At 42.7% G+C, this 18,074-nt stretch overlaps 2 protein-coding genes across 7 annotated transcripts in view; one reads left to right on the top strand and one right to left on the bottom strand.

Annotated features, from left to right (window-relative positions):
• Nucleotides 1-18,074, top strand: part of LOC5506716 — a 133,963-nt gene that overhangs the window by 66,342 nt on the left and 49,547 nt on the right. For 3 of the 6 annotated variants that reach the window (XR_007312089.1, XM_048729527.1, XM_048729526.1), the window contains exons 3-9: nucleotides 11,090-11,362; nucleotides 11,610-11,792; nucleotides 12,882-13,121; nucleotides 13,970-14,155; nucleotides 15,066-15,335; nucleotides 15,683-15,828; nucleotides 17,646-17,877. Coding sequence is in view for 5 of the 6 variants with exons in the window: in XM_048729527.1 (XP_048585484.1) it covers nucleotides 11,090-11,362; nucleotides 11,610-11,792; nucleotides 12,882-13,121; nucleotides 13,970-14,155; nucleotides 15,066-15,335; nucleotides 15,683-15,828; nucleotides 17,646-17,877 (1,530 nt within the window). In the remaining variant the exon portion in view is untranslated. Of the gene's footprint in view, nucleotides 1-443; nucleotides 627-2,520; nucleotides 2,761-3,605; nucleotides 3,792-4,607; nucleotides 4,878-5,263; nucleotides 5,410-6,196; nucleotides 6,429-11,089; nucleotides 11,363-11,609; nucleotides 11,793-12,881; nucleotides 13,122-13,969; nucleotides 14,156-15,065; nucleotides 15,336-15,682; nucleotides 15,829-17,645; nucleotides 17,878-18,074 lie in introns of all 6 variants that reach the window. The other 3 variants (XM_048729530.1, XM_048729529.1, XM_048729528.1) reach the window with 2 other exon arrangements.
• LOC5506700 overlaps nucleotides 1-18,074 on the bottom strand; it is a 64,591-nt gene that overhangs the window by 30,889 nt on the left and 15,628 nt on the right. The gene's annotated exons all lie outside the window — the stretch shown is intronic.

Here is an 18,074-nt window from a genome sequence, read left to right as displayed (position 1 = left end):
ACTTTCAATGATAGTGCTTACAATGCTTACTAACAATACACTCAAGGGGGTACTTGATTTGGAGCTAGCTCTGCTGTGCCTTTCGCACCAGTATAACTGGTGGGAATTCAAGAAATATAATGAATAGTTAATAAATGCAATTCATTTTATACTTATCAGAATCATAGCTGGTAAGACCAGTTTTTTTTCCAGCGGCCGCGGTGACGAATTCCAAATTCAGCCCCCCCTCCCCTCGCAAAAATGCTAACCATTTGTATCCGCTAGTCAAGTAAACAAATGTAGCTGTTTTTTTTTTTGTAGAATCTTTTTAAAATAAAAGACGAACAACATTATTCACCATCTACATCCATAGTGCCATCCTAGGTCCAGTCACTACTTTTTGTTGCGCTGCCCTGGACATTTTAGTTTATCCATTTAAAATCAACAATCTCATGTCATATCAGGAGACAGCCTGGTGAATAACGGAACAGGGAACCCTATGTGTGGGAGTAAGATAACCACGGGACCTATCAGCAAGCCCATCTACTGCAGACCGGGTCTGCGAGGTCGCTATGTCGTACTCTACATCCCTGGAGTGAATAACAGATTTGAGATATGCGAGGTCATGGTGAACCGGAACCCGACAGGTAACCAAAATCCCTAGGGAGGGAGGTAAGGGTGTTGAGCTTCGTCGAGGTCCCTATGCCTTATTCTTTATTCCTTGGGCATACAGCAAACCTGTGATATGCGAGGTTATGGCCAAACTTAAGACCTCTCGCGGGTAATTTTTGTTATGTCTTGTATTTATACGAATAAGGCATATTAGACCACAACGTGTTTACTCAGCAGACATCTTACGATTACAGTAATAGCGTAAGAATGTGCTCTAGTCACGTGACTATTGAAAACATAACATCTCCCTTTCTAAAGATGATTTCCATCCTAGGATATACAGATAAAAAACAGTTCAATGTCTTAGAACTAACAAACAACGTTCTTATGGCTATTGCTCATACATAAAAAAACTTGGGAGGTTTATTTTCACGTCCACTTCTTGTGACTATATTAGCCGTTTTTTAGCTGTTCTGTTGGCTGTTTTGCTAACTATTGGAGTGTCGCAATGCTCTGGTTCTGGTTTTGTCTTCGAATGTTGGTCTGCTTGCTTGTTACTTTTCCCAGTAGTCTTAGGATTGAACTTACAAAGGTACATCGTTTTCCTCCTTATTGTTCCTCTGTCTGGTGCGAAAACATACGATCGATTTTAATGACAGTTGCAGGAACTTTTATGCCTCTAACCCACAAGGTTTTTGTTAAAAGCGGATATTCGTACAATGGCACCTGGGGAGAAGGGGAACATAAAAGGGGAATAATGGTTGTGATACGGGAAGTAGGTTACAATTCAATGAGAAAACAACAAAAGGTTAAAACATTCCGTAAATATGTGATAAATGACAGTAAATAAGTAATAGGATATTTCATAGAGCTCTTTGAAAGGTTAAGCAGCCTCACGTGTATTCTAGTACAGGGTTTTATCATCAGGAGGTAAGACCAAGTACTAGTCAATTGATTTGAACACACCAAACCATCCACTTCCTTAAAGCAACCTTACGTAGACGTGTAGGGGTAAGGTGTATTGGCTATCCACTCATTCACTTTGAAACACGTCTCAAACCTTTTTTTACTAGGTATCTCCATCTTTTCTCCTCCCCCTAGCATCCCTCGGCTCCCAAGTTTCCCTTCTCCCCTTCGCATTTGACTAGTACTTGGTCTTACCTCCTGCTGATCAACCCTGTACTAGAATACATGTGAGGATGACCAAACTTAATCAACAGTTGAAAAAGATTTCATCTATGGGGCGGAAGGGGGAGGGTGTAGGAGAGGAGATGGGACCACTATGCATCGCTTTTCAACCCTTCGACATGACAAACACATCTGCAATGCTATGGTTTAATGGAACCTTACAGTTAATGATCTCTCATCGTGGACATTCAGGAACGAGTCTCTTTTAGGGTATTTGTATTGCAGCATCTTCATCATCAAACTAATGGTGCCTCTGAATGGCCCTTACCAAGTTTGAGTGTCTAAAGATGTTTCTATTTGAGATGTGCAACCTCGTCCCCTGGGTTATTTGCAATATGGCGTCAGATACTGAAAATTACCCAGAAGACCCTGGGGACGAGGTGATGAGATGTGAATACTTTTGCTTTTGATGAGTTGAGAATATTTTGGTTCTTGATGACCTCACACACCATGTGACTATTTTTTTGCCCCCCTTCACTTTTTTATTCTCTTATTTCTTTATCTTAGGTATTGTGTACCTTTAGGGGGCGCTTTGGGCCGCGTCAGTGCTCCGCTATAAACCATAATGCATATATGCAAATATGCAGGAATATTATCTAAAAATCAGGCGTTATATTTTGTTTTAATTTCTAGTGAATCTTGCGTTGAAAAAACCTACGACCCAGAGTACTGTTTATCTTAGCAACGATGCTTCACGAGCTGTTGATGGGAACACTGACGGGGACTTTTATCTAATTCTAGCGAATCTAGCATTGAGCAAATCTACTGCCCAGTCCACTACTAATCATTCTGGTGATGCTTCACGAGCTGTTGATGGGAACACTGACGGGGACTATGGTAAAGGAAGCTGCACGCACACTGATTGGCATACTAATCCCTGGTGGCGCGTGGACCTGGGCACTACTCAACCAGTCTCGGAAGTATTCCTGGTGAATCGTTTAGGAGATCAGGATAGACTAAACAACGTTGAAGTCAGAGTTGGTGAGTGGTGCACTACTACTATACTACTACTACACTGATTTACGCTGAACATTGCTAGGAGTTCTGTATGAATTTTTATAAATGTATACTATTAAAAGTCGCTGAAACGATTCTGATTGGCCGCTCAGATCACGTGATCTAGGCGATTCTCACACATTAAACTAGCTCCTCTGGAATTGGCATTCGCTCGGGCAAAATTCTATAGAAAGGCAGGGGCGTAGCAGGGGACCCGTCCCCCCCTTCCAGCAGCCAAAAATACAATAAATGTATGAGACATTACTAAAACTACAGGAGAAAATGTCTTATATAGGCCTTATTGGGCCCCTGGAAGTGGTACGAAACTCCCAATGAACGAGAAAAAACGAATGATGCTTATCCGTTTGCATTAATTTTCCATCTACAGACGTTGTCATTGAATGTGGAATGGGTTTTTATAACGTTTTCTTTTCAATCTATCGATAATTAGGATATTCTTACCGTTTTTTTATTATTTCTTCCCACGTAACAATTTCTTTGTAAGGTCTTTATTATATAAAGAATTGAAATGTTCTATATCCTGATGAAGTTGATAGCTGAAAATAAGTTGTTAGATGATGACTCATCACATAAAGACATCAACAGGATGTGTCAAAAAGGCCATTTCACTGATGAGTCAGGTTGTCTGAGAAAGTCACTGCTACTGTAAAGATAATAAATGAAAATCACATTCACAAATTTACGGTCAGTTCTTGTAATCGTATAATATTTATTCATAAATAATTGGGACCAATAATGCGCAGTACATGTTGTGCGAACTGTTTAGAAATTACTCTTCTTCCTGAGCCAGGGTTGATGTCTTCCCCCAGGTGACTCTCTGACCGATAACGGCAACACCAACCCTCGCTGTGGAGACATGTTCTCCATGGCAACACTGCAGAAGCTATCCATATACTGCAAGCCGAGGAGATCAGGACGCTATGTGAACGTGCGTCTGGTGGGAGCTAGTATGTTACTTACCCTGTGTGAGGTGGAGGTGTACTCCGAGAGCAAAGGTACGTACGCAAAGGTGTCTACTCCGAGACCAAAGGTACGTGTGTGTGTGTTTGAGGGGGGGGGAGGGGTTGATGTGGAATTTTAACTGGTACTCACCCTGTGTGAGGTGGAGGTGTACTCCGAGAGCAAAGGTACGTGTGTGTGTGTGTGTGTGTGTGTGTGATTTCTGACTGGTACTGGCCCTGTGGGTGGGGTAAACCGCGAGCATAAGTACGTGTGCTTGTATATGTGTACGCGCGCTGTGCGTGTTTACAAGAGTTTCCTATCGAGATTAAGGTAACTTTGTGGAGAGAATGGTGAATGGAGATACTTTTTATTTGAGCCTCTATATCATGTATCTAGTAAAAGCTAACATGACACTCATCCTGTTTGAGGTGGAGGCCTATGGACAGTAAAGGTAACATAGGGTAGAAAAACTGGAGATACTGGATATTTGCCCCTTTATTTGTGCGTGCATATGATGCAGAATTTGGGTCCTGCCGGAGAAGGGTAACTCTCGCTGTAGAGAGAAGATGATGAAGAACCTTTCAATGCTAGGATGACCCTGTTTGTGAACTTTGTGTTGTGGACATGTTTGTAATCAATAGTAATTTGTAATCACAAGGCCATTCCAGCTATTAGCATGCGCGCGCACTCTACAGGGAAACCTACCTTGACTACCGTCATGCAGCGCGCGCTTTATTTGATGCATGACGGTAGTGAGAAAGGTTTCTATTGGAATGCGCACGCGAGCTTATAGCTCGAAAGGCCTATTGGAATAGTGGGAAGGGTGTGCTTTACGGGTAAAACAAATAATTCTTCTTTCTCGTCAACAGCTGTGATCCTCAACAAACCCCCACCACCGGAGGTGCCTGAAATCTACGACATTGAAGCTACTTTTGCAAACTTTACATGCCCTGAGGCGTTTGGGTACCCTGTGCCAGATGTAGCCTGGGTACTAAATGGCAAAGTTTACCAAAACGGTTCTAGTCGTCATTTTCGGACACCAGCCTTGGAGGGGGTGGCGTATGGGGACTTGACATTGGAGTGCATCGTGTCCAACAAACACGGCTCTGACTTCTACCAGTTTCCTGTTAAGCATCTTAGTAAGTGTTGACTGTCATTTCCCATGAATTCACGTTAAAAAATAAACAATGTTCACGTCGCTGATTGGCTGAGAGAGCCATTGCTTACCTGTAAACAAATACATAAATCAATGCCTAAATAAATGAACGAATAAATAAATGAATACCTAAATAAACAAACAAAAAATAAATAAATAAAAAAAAATATATGAGAGAAGGAATAGATAAATAAAAAAGGCCTGGCATGTCACATGCGTTCTATTTAGCCGTTGCAAAATGTGTGATTTATTCAAATCTTGAGCAGACTTCACAAGACAACGTTGCTCTATATAATCCACTCGTTCCTGGCAACGCCTGTAAAAACCACTTGACCTATTCTCTGGTTTATATTTTTCCCTACAATACAGGTCACCTCAAGATGTGTCGAGATCACCAGACCAAAAATCATCCCACACGAGCTGTCACATATAAAGTCACAGGGAGCTATAGCAACGACGGTGATATCAATGAGACGGTATGGCGGCGATACGAAGCGGGGTCAGCACCCATGCAGGTACAATTTAAAAAATGATATATGTTTTTTAACTATTTCCCCAAATGGTACCTCTCAGGTTTTGCAAATCTTAAGCTAAGACTGCACGGGCATTTTTTAGATTACAACTCTCGATTTAGTTGCAGCGGTGGTACAATGAAAATGGCTCCTTTTGCAAAAAATATAGCTGCGACAAGGGCGATAAAAGCATCATTTAGAAAGTTTTTGAAAGTTCCTTATTCAAAGAACAATATGGAGGGGGGGGGGGGGTACCAATGGCTGGAACATCAGTACAACAGATGCATTTAAAATAGCTCCCCATACAGAGACTCGTTACATAATAAACGAGCATAATTTTTTTTCTGCAAATTCAACACGCCAGCTGTGTAGTTAACAAAATCTCCCTCGTCTTTAACAACCCGCGTAGAAAGAAATCGTTCCATATAAAGCCATGACTTGCCATGGTTGCAGAAGGGAGGTACTTTAGGTAAATTTATGACGTGTACAACCAAAACGCTGATTTTGATATCCATGTTTCTGCGGTCAAGGAGAGGGTCGTGTGCTCGTGCCATCCTGCACCCCTATCCCCCCCCCTCTCTAGCAACGAGCCTGTAACAGTCCCTGTGCCCTCCCTAGTTACAAGCCTGCGAGTTTTTTTTTCTAAATATTCGTATTCTACATACGTTTTCGCGGTCGAGGTGCAGAGGGTTAAGTTCGTGCCCCCTGCGTATCTCCTAGCTACGACCCTGTGTACTTTATTCTTATATTAAGAGAAAAGCAGTTAATATTTCTTCAATCCCACCATTAGCTCGCCGAGTCGTGCGTACCTACCCATCGCTGCAACACCAAGGCCACCGGATGGATGACGGAACCTCATCCCAGCGCCCGCGATGGCGTGGTTCAGCGGACAGTGTGTTTTCACTGGGACGGCGATTGCTGCCGTTTTCAGACGCAAATCTTTGTCCGCCGTTGCCATGGATTCTACGTGTACAGACTTAAAGCGCTGAAGTTTGCTGTGGAGGCAAGATACTGCACTGCAGGTACTCATGTCATCGATTGATTTACTATCCAGGGCCGTAGCAGGGGGTGGGGCACTGGGGGCACGTGCCCCCCCCCCAAAAAAAAAAAAAATTTAAAATATAAGTAAATGACCCGTAGGGGCGTGGCTGTGCCCCCCAATATTTTCTTAATGTTTCTGTATTGTGCCCCTCCAATATTTCAAGGCCTGTTACGGCCCTGCTATCAAAGTCAGAATCTTTTTAAATGTCTTGTTTTTTCCTCTCTTGTTTCAGCACTTAAGACACTATACGATGAAAGCATCTTGATATAACTAGTAGATCTTTGCTTCGAAAAACTATACCAATGAGAAATAAAAACACGCAATAGCCGGCCTGGGCAAAACATTTGAACATCTAACCTGAGTATCAGGCGGAATTTTTCCAAAGAAAATGAGGAGAGGAAAATATGTTTTTAAAATGTTATAGAAAACGATTTCTCTGATTCTGCTAACGCAAGGTCAAAAGTCCGCCATTACTCTGAGAGAGCAGTCGACGGGTTAGGGTACTATACTATATAGCTGAACGAATCAGCGCGTCCCATTCGAGTGCCCTTTTTTCTTTTGACCAATAAGGAGCCATGCCGGAATCCGGCATGAGAACATGCGATTTGAACAGTACTTGTATCAGGCCCTTGACTTGTTTCTCGCCGGCGCGATAGAAACATAGGAGGGCCTGATACTCAGGTTATGCACATAGTAACAACCTTACTAGAAGTTTCTAATAGAAAGGAAATGCTGCGACAGTGATATACAGTTGCTTCAGTGTTGTTCCAACGCTACATGGTGTACATGCAGCCACAATCAGCGACAAAACCTGTTGAAAATGACATCTAAAAAGTAGTCTTACTGAAATAATTTACGATATGGGAACTTTTTATTACTCACATCCCCCTTCCCCCCATTCAAAGTTGCTGTCTAGGATTGTCAGTAAAATAATCCAACATTGATTTGGGGGAGAGTGGGTTGGGATGGGGAGGGGAAGATATCAAAGTCAATATGCTACGTAATTTAGATTTCCATATAAAAACTGCATTTGAAGCGCTATAATTTTCAACAGTTTTGTCGCTGATTGCAGCTAAGCTTGAAATTTTAGAAAGTAGCAAGAGAAGTTTACCTTTAGGCGTTTTTTTTTTGTTTTCGAGATTTGAATAGCTGGTTCAATCTTAAATTTTATTTGGGATTGTTAAATTCCTTGCGTTTGTGGTCTTACCCCTGCTACTACCTCTTGTTTCTGTCATTTTGAAACAAACACAAAGCTAGAGGCAGCTTATCGTATCGCGCTGAGCTTTTCTTCGCGAAAAATATCAATAAACGTAAGGTAGGCTAATTGTTAGAGGGTTTGGCAATATATTAGTCTTTATTTTTTTCATCGGGAGTCATGATTGGCAGGGATTTTTTTTTTTTTGCTTATCCATTTCCTCCCCGACCTATTTGGTCAGTTTTTAAAACAACACAACAATATTATCATCTGTTTTGATTGTTTTACAGTATTAGCTTTTCTGTCAAGGTGTTTTTCACCTTTTAGCATCACTTGGGTTTGCTAAAACTTGTTGCATGCTCTTCAGCAATTACTAGAAGGCATTGGGTCATTGTTTTAAACTGATAAGTTTTCCCAAACGCCGTACAGTCCATAGCCAAGTGAGCTAGAGCATTTAGGCATTGAGTTAGGATGCTCCTTTTTCTTGTTTAGTGCCCAATTTTGCCGAGATCTCCATCGACTGCGGGAGACGCGACCATGGCACGTGTACTGGTACAAATGGTACGCTTCCGACCCGGCTCATAAGTCGGCAAAATCGGTCTGAAACTGTTATTAAATTCTCCTTCAACACTCTTTGAAAGCTGTGGTAACTCGTCCCAAATAAATGACGAGTGAACATTTTTCCAAACTTACCGAAATGTGCTCTAAAAATTTGCTTGTGCACTCCTCTTGTTGATTTATTGACCACGAACACCGTACGAGAGATCACGAGTCCCATGTCAAAACATGGCACAATGTTCGATTGTTCGTCTGTCAAAATCTGTCAAACTGAAATTTAGTCCTAGTCTCTCGCTGCCTCAATTTTCAAAGTGAGGCTGCGGAACAAGATCTCAAACCAAATTCGAACCAAACACCCGCATGTATTCTGCCGCGGATTCTCGTGAATGGAAAGGAAAGAGAGTTTTAAAAAGCGATGTCAAGATTAGTATGCTGCTCCTACGTCGCAGCAATTATCGCTATTGATCATTAGTGAAATTCTCTTCCTAATAATTTATTCTATATTATATTCTTTTATACACTAAAATTTAAAAACATTGTTAAGAACATATTCAGCCTTAAAATGTCCCATAAATTGAAACGGCACAGCATCAACTGAAAATTAGACATTCTTATATAAAAGAGTGTATACACATTACACACAAACACAAAAAGAAAAAGGCAGACACGCTTGAAAAAGTAAGAAAAGGTGCTTATTTAAAAACATTTTCAACTTTTCTTTCCGATCTTATCATCAAAGCGAGAAAGAAACGGAGTTCGCATAGCCTAGCCGCCATCTTGGATATTGCGCTCCGCAAGGGGAGGTGGAAGAAAAATGTGCGGGCCCCCTCCCCCTGCAGAGCGCATTATCCAAGATGGCGGACGCCGAGGTATGCGAACTCCGTGTTTTCGGGGTTTTCGTGCCGGAAAAACTATCAAAGCCTACAGGTAGGCTAACAAACTCATTGTGTTTCATTTGCAAAAGCTGATAATATCAGATTATGATAATAAACAAACACAAAATCAGCCAACACAGGTACTTGAAGAAACTTCTCGGTTTATCAATAACTTATTTAATGAAAACGATAGGATAAATAGCCCGAGTATCAGGCGATTTTATTTTTCAAAAGTCGGAGAGAAAAAAATAAAACTTCGCTTCCCGGTATATACTTCATAGGGGACGACAAAAGGGCCTGACACTCGGGCTATAGGATAAACAGTGTTACAATGAGTGGTATTCAAGATAATAGGATAACAGTATAAGCATATGACTTACAATAAAGTACATACCGAAATTTCCCGAAATCTCTAAAACCTAGAGATTCCTACGAGTGGGTCGGGAAGGGGGGGGGATAAGTGAACTGATAGAAACAAACAGGAAAAAGCTCTGCTAGCAGGGTATAATGCATATATCAATGTAAAGCCGGAGGGAGGGGGACGGGCAGGTATGGGGCATTTGACATTTTTTTTCATTTTTTTTCATAGAGTAAATGTATGAGACATTATTAAAGATACCAAAGAAAAAATGTCTTAAGGGTGGTAATTCGGTTGTTAGGCGCACGCGCGATTATCCGGGAACTTCACACTTTTTGGCGGGAAAACAATTTACGCGCGCGCGACATTTCTAGCTTCGAAAACAAACGCCGAAACTGGCGAGAGAAATGTAATAAAACAGCAAATAGTGTAAAATAAAAATAGGCGAGCATGATTTATCACCTAGCTAAAGCACCTACTTAGCGACTTGAAGTGCTGATTTGAGCAAGAAAAAAGTTGTTTCAATGCATATTTCACTGTTTAAAGCGAGAGAATAGTCAATATTTAAATAACAAAATTCTTTTACAACATTCGCATTTGTAACCAAGCTTTATCGCAATACTCAGTTGCGCATGCGTAGATAATTCTACTTCCGGTTTGCGTTTCCACTATTTCCAACTATAATCTTTGAGAAGAGTGGACTGATCGCGATTTTTTTAGGCAAAAAATATTCACCTAGTTGCCGTCTACAGAACTACGTATCGATTTTCCGATATTTCAAAAATTAAAGAGATTATTTAGATAGGAATGGAAAAATAAACATTAAAATTATGCGAAAATTTTATAATTTGGAAGAATCGAAAACGCATACGTAACTTTGTAGGGACCCTCCTCAATCATGTTATAAAGCTACATTTATAATTGCCGATACTTCAACAGCTAAGATTATATAATTTTTCTGTTGTGACGTCATGTGATGACGTCATCAAAATTTAGAGATTCATAAACAATGATGCCATGCCTAAATTTATTCCATTTCACAAATGTTTGGCTGATTTATAACGTCTTGAAGTTTTCCTAGCAACGGCCTTCAGAGAAATGTCCCAACACCCTTAAAACAGCCTTTTGCCCCCCCCCCCCCCCCCCTCCTTTTAAAAATACTGGCTACTTCCCTGTGCTAGTTTTTTCATCCTCGGAAACCCAGGGGTATTTTGCTCTAACGTTTCACTCGCGAGAAAAATAACCCCTGGGGAACAGTAAGGAACGAACTTGGCAAAAAAATCTAGGCCTATGGTGATCTGTGATTGGTCGACCTTCTGACCTCCCGCAAACGCGACAATAATTCACGATTTCCTTTTTCGAGTAGAGAAGGCTAACCCATTTTTCTTTTCGTAAATTACAAAAGACCGAGCTGGCGAAACGGTAACTATATCTAAACGCGTAAGATTTTCCACAGGAATTGCCTTCAAAAAGACCCAGGCGCCGTCGTCTGTCGCGACGGTTTTTTTGCCAAGTTCGTTCCTTACTGTTCCCCAGGGGTTATTTTTCTCGCAAGTGAAACGTTAGAGCAAAATACCCCTGGGTTTCCGAGGATGTAGTTTTTTGAGCTTATCACGATATCGCCTTTCCGATATCACCTTTCCGATATCTTTAAGGAAATCTAGCCCTGCGTCAGCCCACAACTTCATTGAATCAGTATCTTGTATGGGATACTACTGAATCATTATCTAGTCTTGCCGTTGACGGTGTCAGTAGCTCTGTTTTCCTTAATGGGACGGCCATCAAGTGCTTTGCGAGCTCTCCAGATCCTTCTCACGGGGGATGGTGGCGGGTGGACCTCGGACGTACCCACGTGGTTGATGAAGTGTTTATCATATCAAGGACGGACTGCTGTACTGAGCGACTGGCAGGACTGGAAGTCAGAGTGGGTGAGAATGAAATTTGTTCAAACATCTAGATAAATATAGTTATACTACAAAAGTGGGTTAAGAATAAGGTCTTTAGCAGGAAGGGCTGACTTTAAATGGGAAACCACCAAGCCAGATTGACAAAACTCTATCAAATTTTAGACCCCCCCTCTTATAAGGTTTTTTCCTACCTGATGCGTCCAAATGGTTCCTCCTAACTAACGATACAAAACATGATATACTCTAACGACCATTTTTTTATAAATAGGGGACAGCCTGGTGAATAACGGAATAGAGAACCCCATGTGTGGAAGTAAGATAAAAACGGGACCTATCAGCAAGCCCATCTACTGCAGGCCGGGTCTGCGAGGTCGCTATGTCATACTCTATATCCCAGGAGGGAATAACAGACTTGAGATATGTGAAGTGATGATCAACTTGAACCCATCAGGTATGAACGATCCCTAGGGAAAGAGGAAGGGATAAGTTGGGGCGAATAGCCGTCTTGAGTTTTGCGAGGTCATGGTGAACCGGAACCCGCCAGGTAAGCAAAATCCCCAGGGAGGTAAGGTGGGGTGACCCTGTCTGCGAGTTCTTCGGCCTCAATCAGTATTTTCAAAACCTCGGTCACGGTATTTCACGATACGGACCTCCCAGCCGGCAAATAACCCCTATTTATCTCATAATATCGTGGCTGCAGAGCTGTAGAGAGAAAGGGTCTTGAATAGCAACGTAAGATGACCAAACTAGAAAATAATGCATCGTCTTCAACAGAGTTTCCTCAACACACGCAAGCAGTTTGTTTAGTGTAATTTTATCTAGTCTCAAACGACGATTGAAAACATATTTCATGCGATCGCCTATACAATAGAAATGATTCGACTATTATAAAAATATATAAAAAAAATAGAAAGAGGAGAAATATAATGCTTTAGATAATGTATAGCGAGCGAATACCGATATCCAGGGTTATTTAAATTTTTATAACCTTTCTGTGAGGGCAATCGCCTTGGTCACAATATGTGGCGTGGGTAACATTAACAACGGTAACAAGCGTACTAAGGTTCTAGATAAAACACAGACTAGGCACACTAGTGGCGTGGGTAACATGAACGACGGTAACAAGTGTACTAAGGTTCTAGATAACACACAGACTAGGCACACTAGTGGCGTGGGTAACATGAACGACGGTAACAAGCGTACTAAGTTCTAAATAATGGTTACCGGTGGCGATGGCGTCTTCGTTGCGTAAGGTTCCTCTGAGAAGAAGGGGGTGATTTTGACTGTCATTAGGAAATAGCAGTTAAAGAGTCAATGCTTGGTGGACTGACTTATGGCTTTCGAAATCATGGGTCATTGGAGCAGCTTGACACACCCCTGCTACGCCCTGCCACGTCCCTGTTTTTGTCTCTAGAGAATCTTGCATTGAGCAAATCCACGACCCAGTGATCAGTTTACGCTTATTGCTATGCTTCACGGGCTGTTGACGGGACCACTGACGGGGAATTTATGAAAACCTGTTTTTTTTCTCTAATTCTAGCGAATCTAGCATTGAGCAAATCTACTGCCCAGTCCACTACTGATCATTCTGGTGATGCTTCACGAGCTGTTGATGGGAACAGTGACGGGGACTTTTACAGAGGGAGCTGCACGCATACACGGGATCAACCAAATCCCTGGTGGCGCGTGGACCTGGGCACTACTCAACCAGTCTCGGAAGTGTTCCTGGTGAATCGTTTAGGAGATCAGGATAGACTAAACAACGTTGAAGTCAGAGTTGGTGAGTGGTGCACTACTACTATACTACTACTACACTGATTTACGCTGAACATTGCTAGGAGTTCTGTATGAATTTTTATAAATGTATACTATTAAAACTCGCTGAAACGATTCTGATTGGCCGCTCAGATCACGTGATCTAGGCGATTCTCACACATTGAACTAGCTCCTCTGGAATTGGCATTCGCTCGGGCAAAATTCTATAGAAAGGCAGGGGCGTAGCAGGGGACCAGTCCCCCCCTTCCAGCAGCCAAAAATACAATAAATGTATGAGACATTACTAAAACTACAGGAGAAAATGTCTTATATAGGCCTTATTGGGCCCCTGGAAGCGGTATGAAACTCCCAAAGGGCGAAAAAAAAATAGTGCTCATTGGAATGATGCTTATCCGTTTGCATTAATTTCCATCTACGGACCCTGTCATTGAATGAGGACTGGGTTTTCATAACGTTTTCTTTCCAATCTATCGAGAATTAGGATTTTTTTTATTATTTCTTCCCACGTAACAATTTCTTTGTAAGGCCTTTTCTATATAAAGAGTTAAAATCCTCTATGTCTTGATAAAGTTGATAGCTGGAAATTAGTCGTTAGATGACGACTCATCACATAAAGACATCAACAGGATGTGTCAAGAAGGCCATTTCACTGATAAGTCAGGTTGTCTGAGAAAGTCACTGCTACGGTAAAGATAATAAATGAACATCACATTTACAAAGTTACGGCTCATTTCTTGTAATATTATCATATTTACTCATAAATAATTGTGACCTTTAGCGCGCATTACATATTTTGCGAACTGTTTAGAAATTGCTCGTCTTCCTGAGCCAGGGTTGATGTCTTCCCCCCAGGTGACTCTCTGACCGATAACGGCAACACCAACCCTCGCTGTGGAGACATGTTCTCCATGGCAACACTGCAGAAGCTATCCATCTACTGCAAGCCGAGGAGATCAGGACGACATGTGAACGTGCACCTGGTGGTAGCTAGTGTGATACTCACCCTGTGTGAGGTGGAGGTGTACTCCGAGAGCAAAGGTGCGTACGCAAAGGTGTCTACTCTGAGAGCAAAGGTGCGTACGCAAAGGTGTCTACTCCGAGAGCAAAGGTGCGTACGCAAAGGTGTCTACTCCGAGAGCAAAGGTGCGTACGCAAAGGTGTCTACTCCGAGAGCAAAGGTGCGAACGCAAAGGAGTCTACTCCGAGAGCAAAGGTGCGTACGCAAAGGTGTCTACTCCGAGAGCAAAGGTGCGTACGCAAAGGTGTCTACTCCGAGAGCAAAGGTGCGTACGCAAAGGTGTCTACTCCGAGTGCAAAGGTACGTACGCAAAGGTGTCTACTCCGAGAGCAAAGGTGCGTACGCAAAGGTGTCTACTCCGAGAGCAAAGGTGCGTACGCAAAGGTGTCTACTCCGAGAGCAAAGGTGCGTACGCAAAGGTGTCTACTCCGAGAGCAAAGGTGCGTACGCAAAGGTGTCTACTCCGAGAGCAAAGGTGCGTACGCAAAGGTGTCTACTCCGAGAGCAAAGGTGCGTACGCAAAGGTGTCTACTCCGAGAGCAAAGGTGCGTACGCAAAGGTGTCTACTCCGAGAGCAAAGGTGCGTACGCAAACGTGTCTACTCCGAGTGCAAAGGTGCGTACGCAAAGGTGTCTACTCCGAGTGCAAAGGTGCGTACGCAAAGGTGTCTACTCCGAGAGCAAAGGTGCGTACGCAAAGGTGTCTACTCCGAGAGCAAAGGTACAGAGCATAAGTACGTGTGTGTGTATGTGCGTGCGCTGTGCATATTTGCAAGAGTTACCTTTCGAGAGTAAGGTAACTTTGTGGATAGAATAGTGAAAGGCTTCTATTGAAATGCGCACGCGAGCTTATAGCTCGAATGGCCTATTGGAATAGTGCGAAGGGTGTGCTCTACGGGTAAAACAAATAATTCTTCTTTCTCGTCAACAGCTGTGATCCTCAACAAACCCCCACCACCGGAAGTACCTGAAATCTACGACATTGAAGCTACTTTTGCAAACTTTACATGCCCCGAGGCGTTTGGGTACCCTGTGCCAGATGTAGCCTGGGTACTTAATGGCAAAGTTTACCAAAACGGTTCTAGTCGTCATTTTCGGACACCAGCCTTGGAGGGGGTGGCGTATGGGGACTTGACATTGGAGTGCATCGTGTCTAACAAACACGGCTCTGACTTCTACCAGTTTCCTGTTCACCATCTCAGTAAGTGTTGCATGTTATTTCCCATGAATGCACGCCAAAAAAATAAACAATATTCACGTCGCTGATTGGCTGAAAGAAAGAGCCATTGCTTACCGCTAAACAAATAAATAAATGATTACATAAATAAACAAACAAACAAGTAGAAAAAAAGAATAAATGAACGAAGGAATAGATAAATAAAAAGCCCTGGCATGTCACATGCGTTCTATTTACTCCGCTGCAAAATGGGTGATTTATTCGAATTTTGAGCAAACTTCAAAAGACAACGATCTATATGATAAAATCCACACGTTCCTGCAAAAAACCATTGACCTATTCTCTGGTTTATATTTTTCCTTACAATACAGGTCACCTCATGATGTGTCGAGATCACCAGACCAAAAATCATCCCACACGAGCTGTCACATATAAAGTCAAAGGGAGCTATAGCAACGACGGTGATATCAATGAGACGGAATGGCGGCGATACGAAGCGGGGTCAGCACCCATGCAGGTACAATTTCAAAAATGATATCTGTTCTTTTCCATTTTCCGAAATGGTATCTTAATTTGAAGGATAAACGCTGGCTTCACTTTAGGCAGTGTCTTTTTTTTATATTTTAATTGAAATTAAGAAATTATCCATGTTTTTTGCGGTCGAGGTGAGGGTCGAGTGCTCGTGCCATCCTGCACCCCTACCCCCCCCCCCCCCCTCTCTTACACCATGCCCATTTTACCCGCAGCATACCTGCTTTTTTTTCTTGTTACTAGAACCTAAGAACGCTTGTTACCGTTGTTCCTGTTACCCACGCCACTAGTGTGCCTAGTTTGTGTGTTACATAGAACCTTAGTACGCTTGTTACCGTTGTTCATGTTAGCCACGCCACTAGTGTGCCTAGTCTGTGTGTTATTTAGAACCTTAGTACGCTTGTTACCGTTGTTCATGTTACCCACGCCACTAGTGTGCCTAGTCTGTGTGTTACATAGAACCTTAGTACGCTTGTTACCGTTGTTCATGTTACCCACGCCACTAGTGTGCCTAGTCTGTATGTTATCTAGAACCTTAGTACGCTTTTTACCGTTGTTCCTGTTACCCATGCCACTAGTGTGCCTAGTCTGTGTGTTATCTAGAACCTTAGTACTTTTGTTATCATTGTTCATGTTACCCACGCCACTAGTGTGCCTAGTCTGTGTGTTATCTAGGACCTTAGTACGCTTGTTACCGTTGTTCATGTTACCCACGCCACTAGTGTGCCTAGTCTGTGTGTTATCTAGAACCTTAGTACGCTTGTTACCGTTGTTCCTGTTACCCACGCCACCAGTGTGCCTAGTCTGTGTGTTATCTAGAATCATAGTACGCTTGTTACCGTTGTTCATGTTACCAACGCCACTAGTGTGCCAAGTCTGTGTGTTATCTAGAACCTTAGTACGCTTGTTACTGTTGTTCATGTTACCCACGCCACTAGTGTACCTAGTCTGTGTGTTACATAGAACCTTAGTACGCTTGTTACTGTTGTTCATGTTACCCACGCCACTAGTGTGCCTAGTCTGTGTGTTATCTAGAACCTTAGTACGCTTGTTACTGTTGTTTATGTTACCCACGCCACTAGTGTGCCTAGTCTGTGTGTTATCTAGAACCTTAGTACGCTTGTTACCGTTGTTCATGTTACCCATGCCACTAGTGTGCCTAGTCTGTGTGTTACATAGAACCTTAGTACGCTTGTTACCGTTGTTCATGTTTCCCATGCCACTAGTGTGCCTAGTTTGTGTGTTACATAGAACCTTAGTACGCTTTTTACCGTTGTTCATGTTATCCACGCCACTAGTGTGCCTAGTCTGTGTGTTTTCTAGAACCTTAGTACGCTTGTTACGTGTACCTTATTGTGCCTGGTCTACTTAGTCTACCACTACTGCTGTTTATGTTACTTTTGCCATGATGATTACAGGCCTGTAGCCAGAATCAAAATTTTACCGACGAGGTGTGCGTCTCACTTGCCTCATGCTGGCTACCGCCCTGATAAACAAATAAGATTCCTACCTTGTTACGCTTGTTCACAAAGTAACAAGAAAAAAAAGAGATATTCTGCGTGTAAAACGGGCACCATATGCCCTCTCTAGCAACGAGCCTGTGACAGTCCCTGTGCCCTCCCTAGTAACAAGCCTGCGAGTTTTGTTTTATTCTAAATGTTCGTATTCTACATACGTTTTAGCGGTCGAGGTGAGGGTTAAGTGCTCGGGCCCCCTGTGCACCCTCTAGCTACGATTCTTTGAGTTCTGCTTTATTTTTTCCTAAGAGGAAAGTAATTTATATCTCTTCCACCCCACCATTAGCTCTCCGAGTCGTGCGTACCTACCCATCGCTGCAACACCAAGGCCACCGGATGGATGACGGAACCTCATCCCAGCGACCGCGATGGCGTGGTACAGCGGACAGTGTGTTTTCACTGGGACGGCGATTGCTGCCGTTATCAGACGCAAATCTTAGTTCGCCGTTGCCATGGATTCTACGTGTACAGACTTAAAGCGCTGAAGTTTGCTGTGGAGGCAAGATACTGCACTAGAGGTACTCATAGCTGCAACATCTCATCGATTGGTTTACTATCCAGGGCCGTAGCAGGTGTGGGGCACTGGGGTCACGTGCCCCCTCCCCCATTATGTTAAAATATTATATGGAAATGACCAGTAGGGGCGTGGCTGTGCCCCCCAATATTTTCTTAATTCTTCTGTACCCCTCCAATATTCCTCGATTGGTTTACCATC

Source organism: Nematostella vectensis, chromosome 6, assembly GCF_932526225.1.
Source record: "Nematostella vectensis chromosome 6, jaNemVect1.1, whole genome shotgun sequence".
In the NCBI taxonomy this organism is placed as follows: Eukaryota; Metazoa; Cnidaria; class Anthozoa; order Actiniaria; family Edwardsiidae; genus Nematostella; species Nematostella vectensis.
Note: the sequence above shows the minus strand (reverse complement) of the source record. Positions and strands in the feature narration are given on the sequence as shown.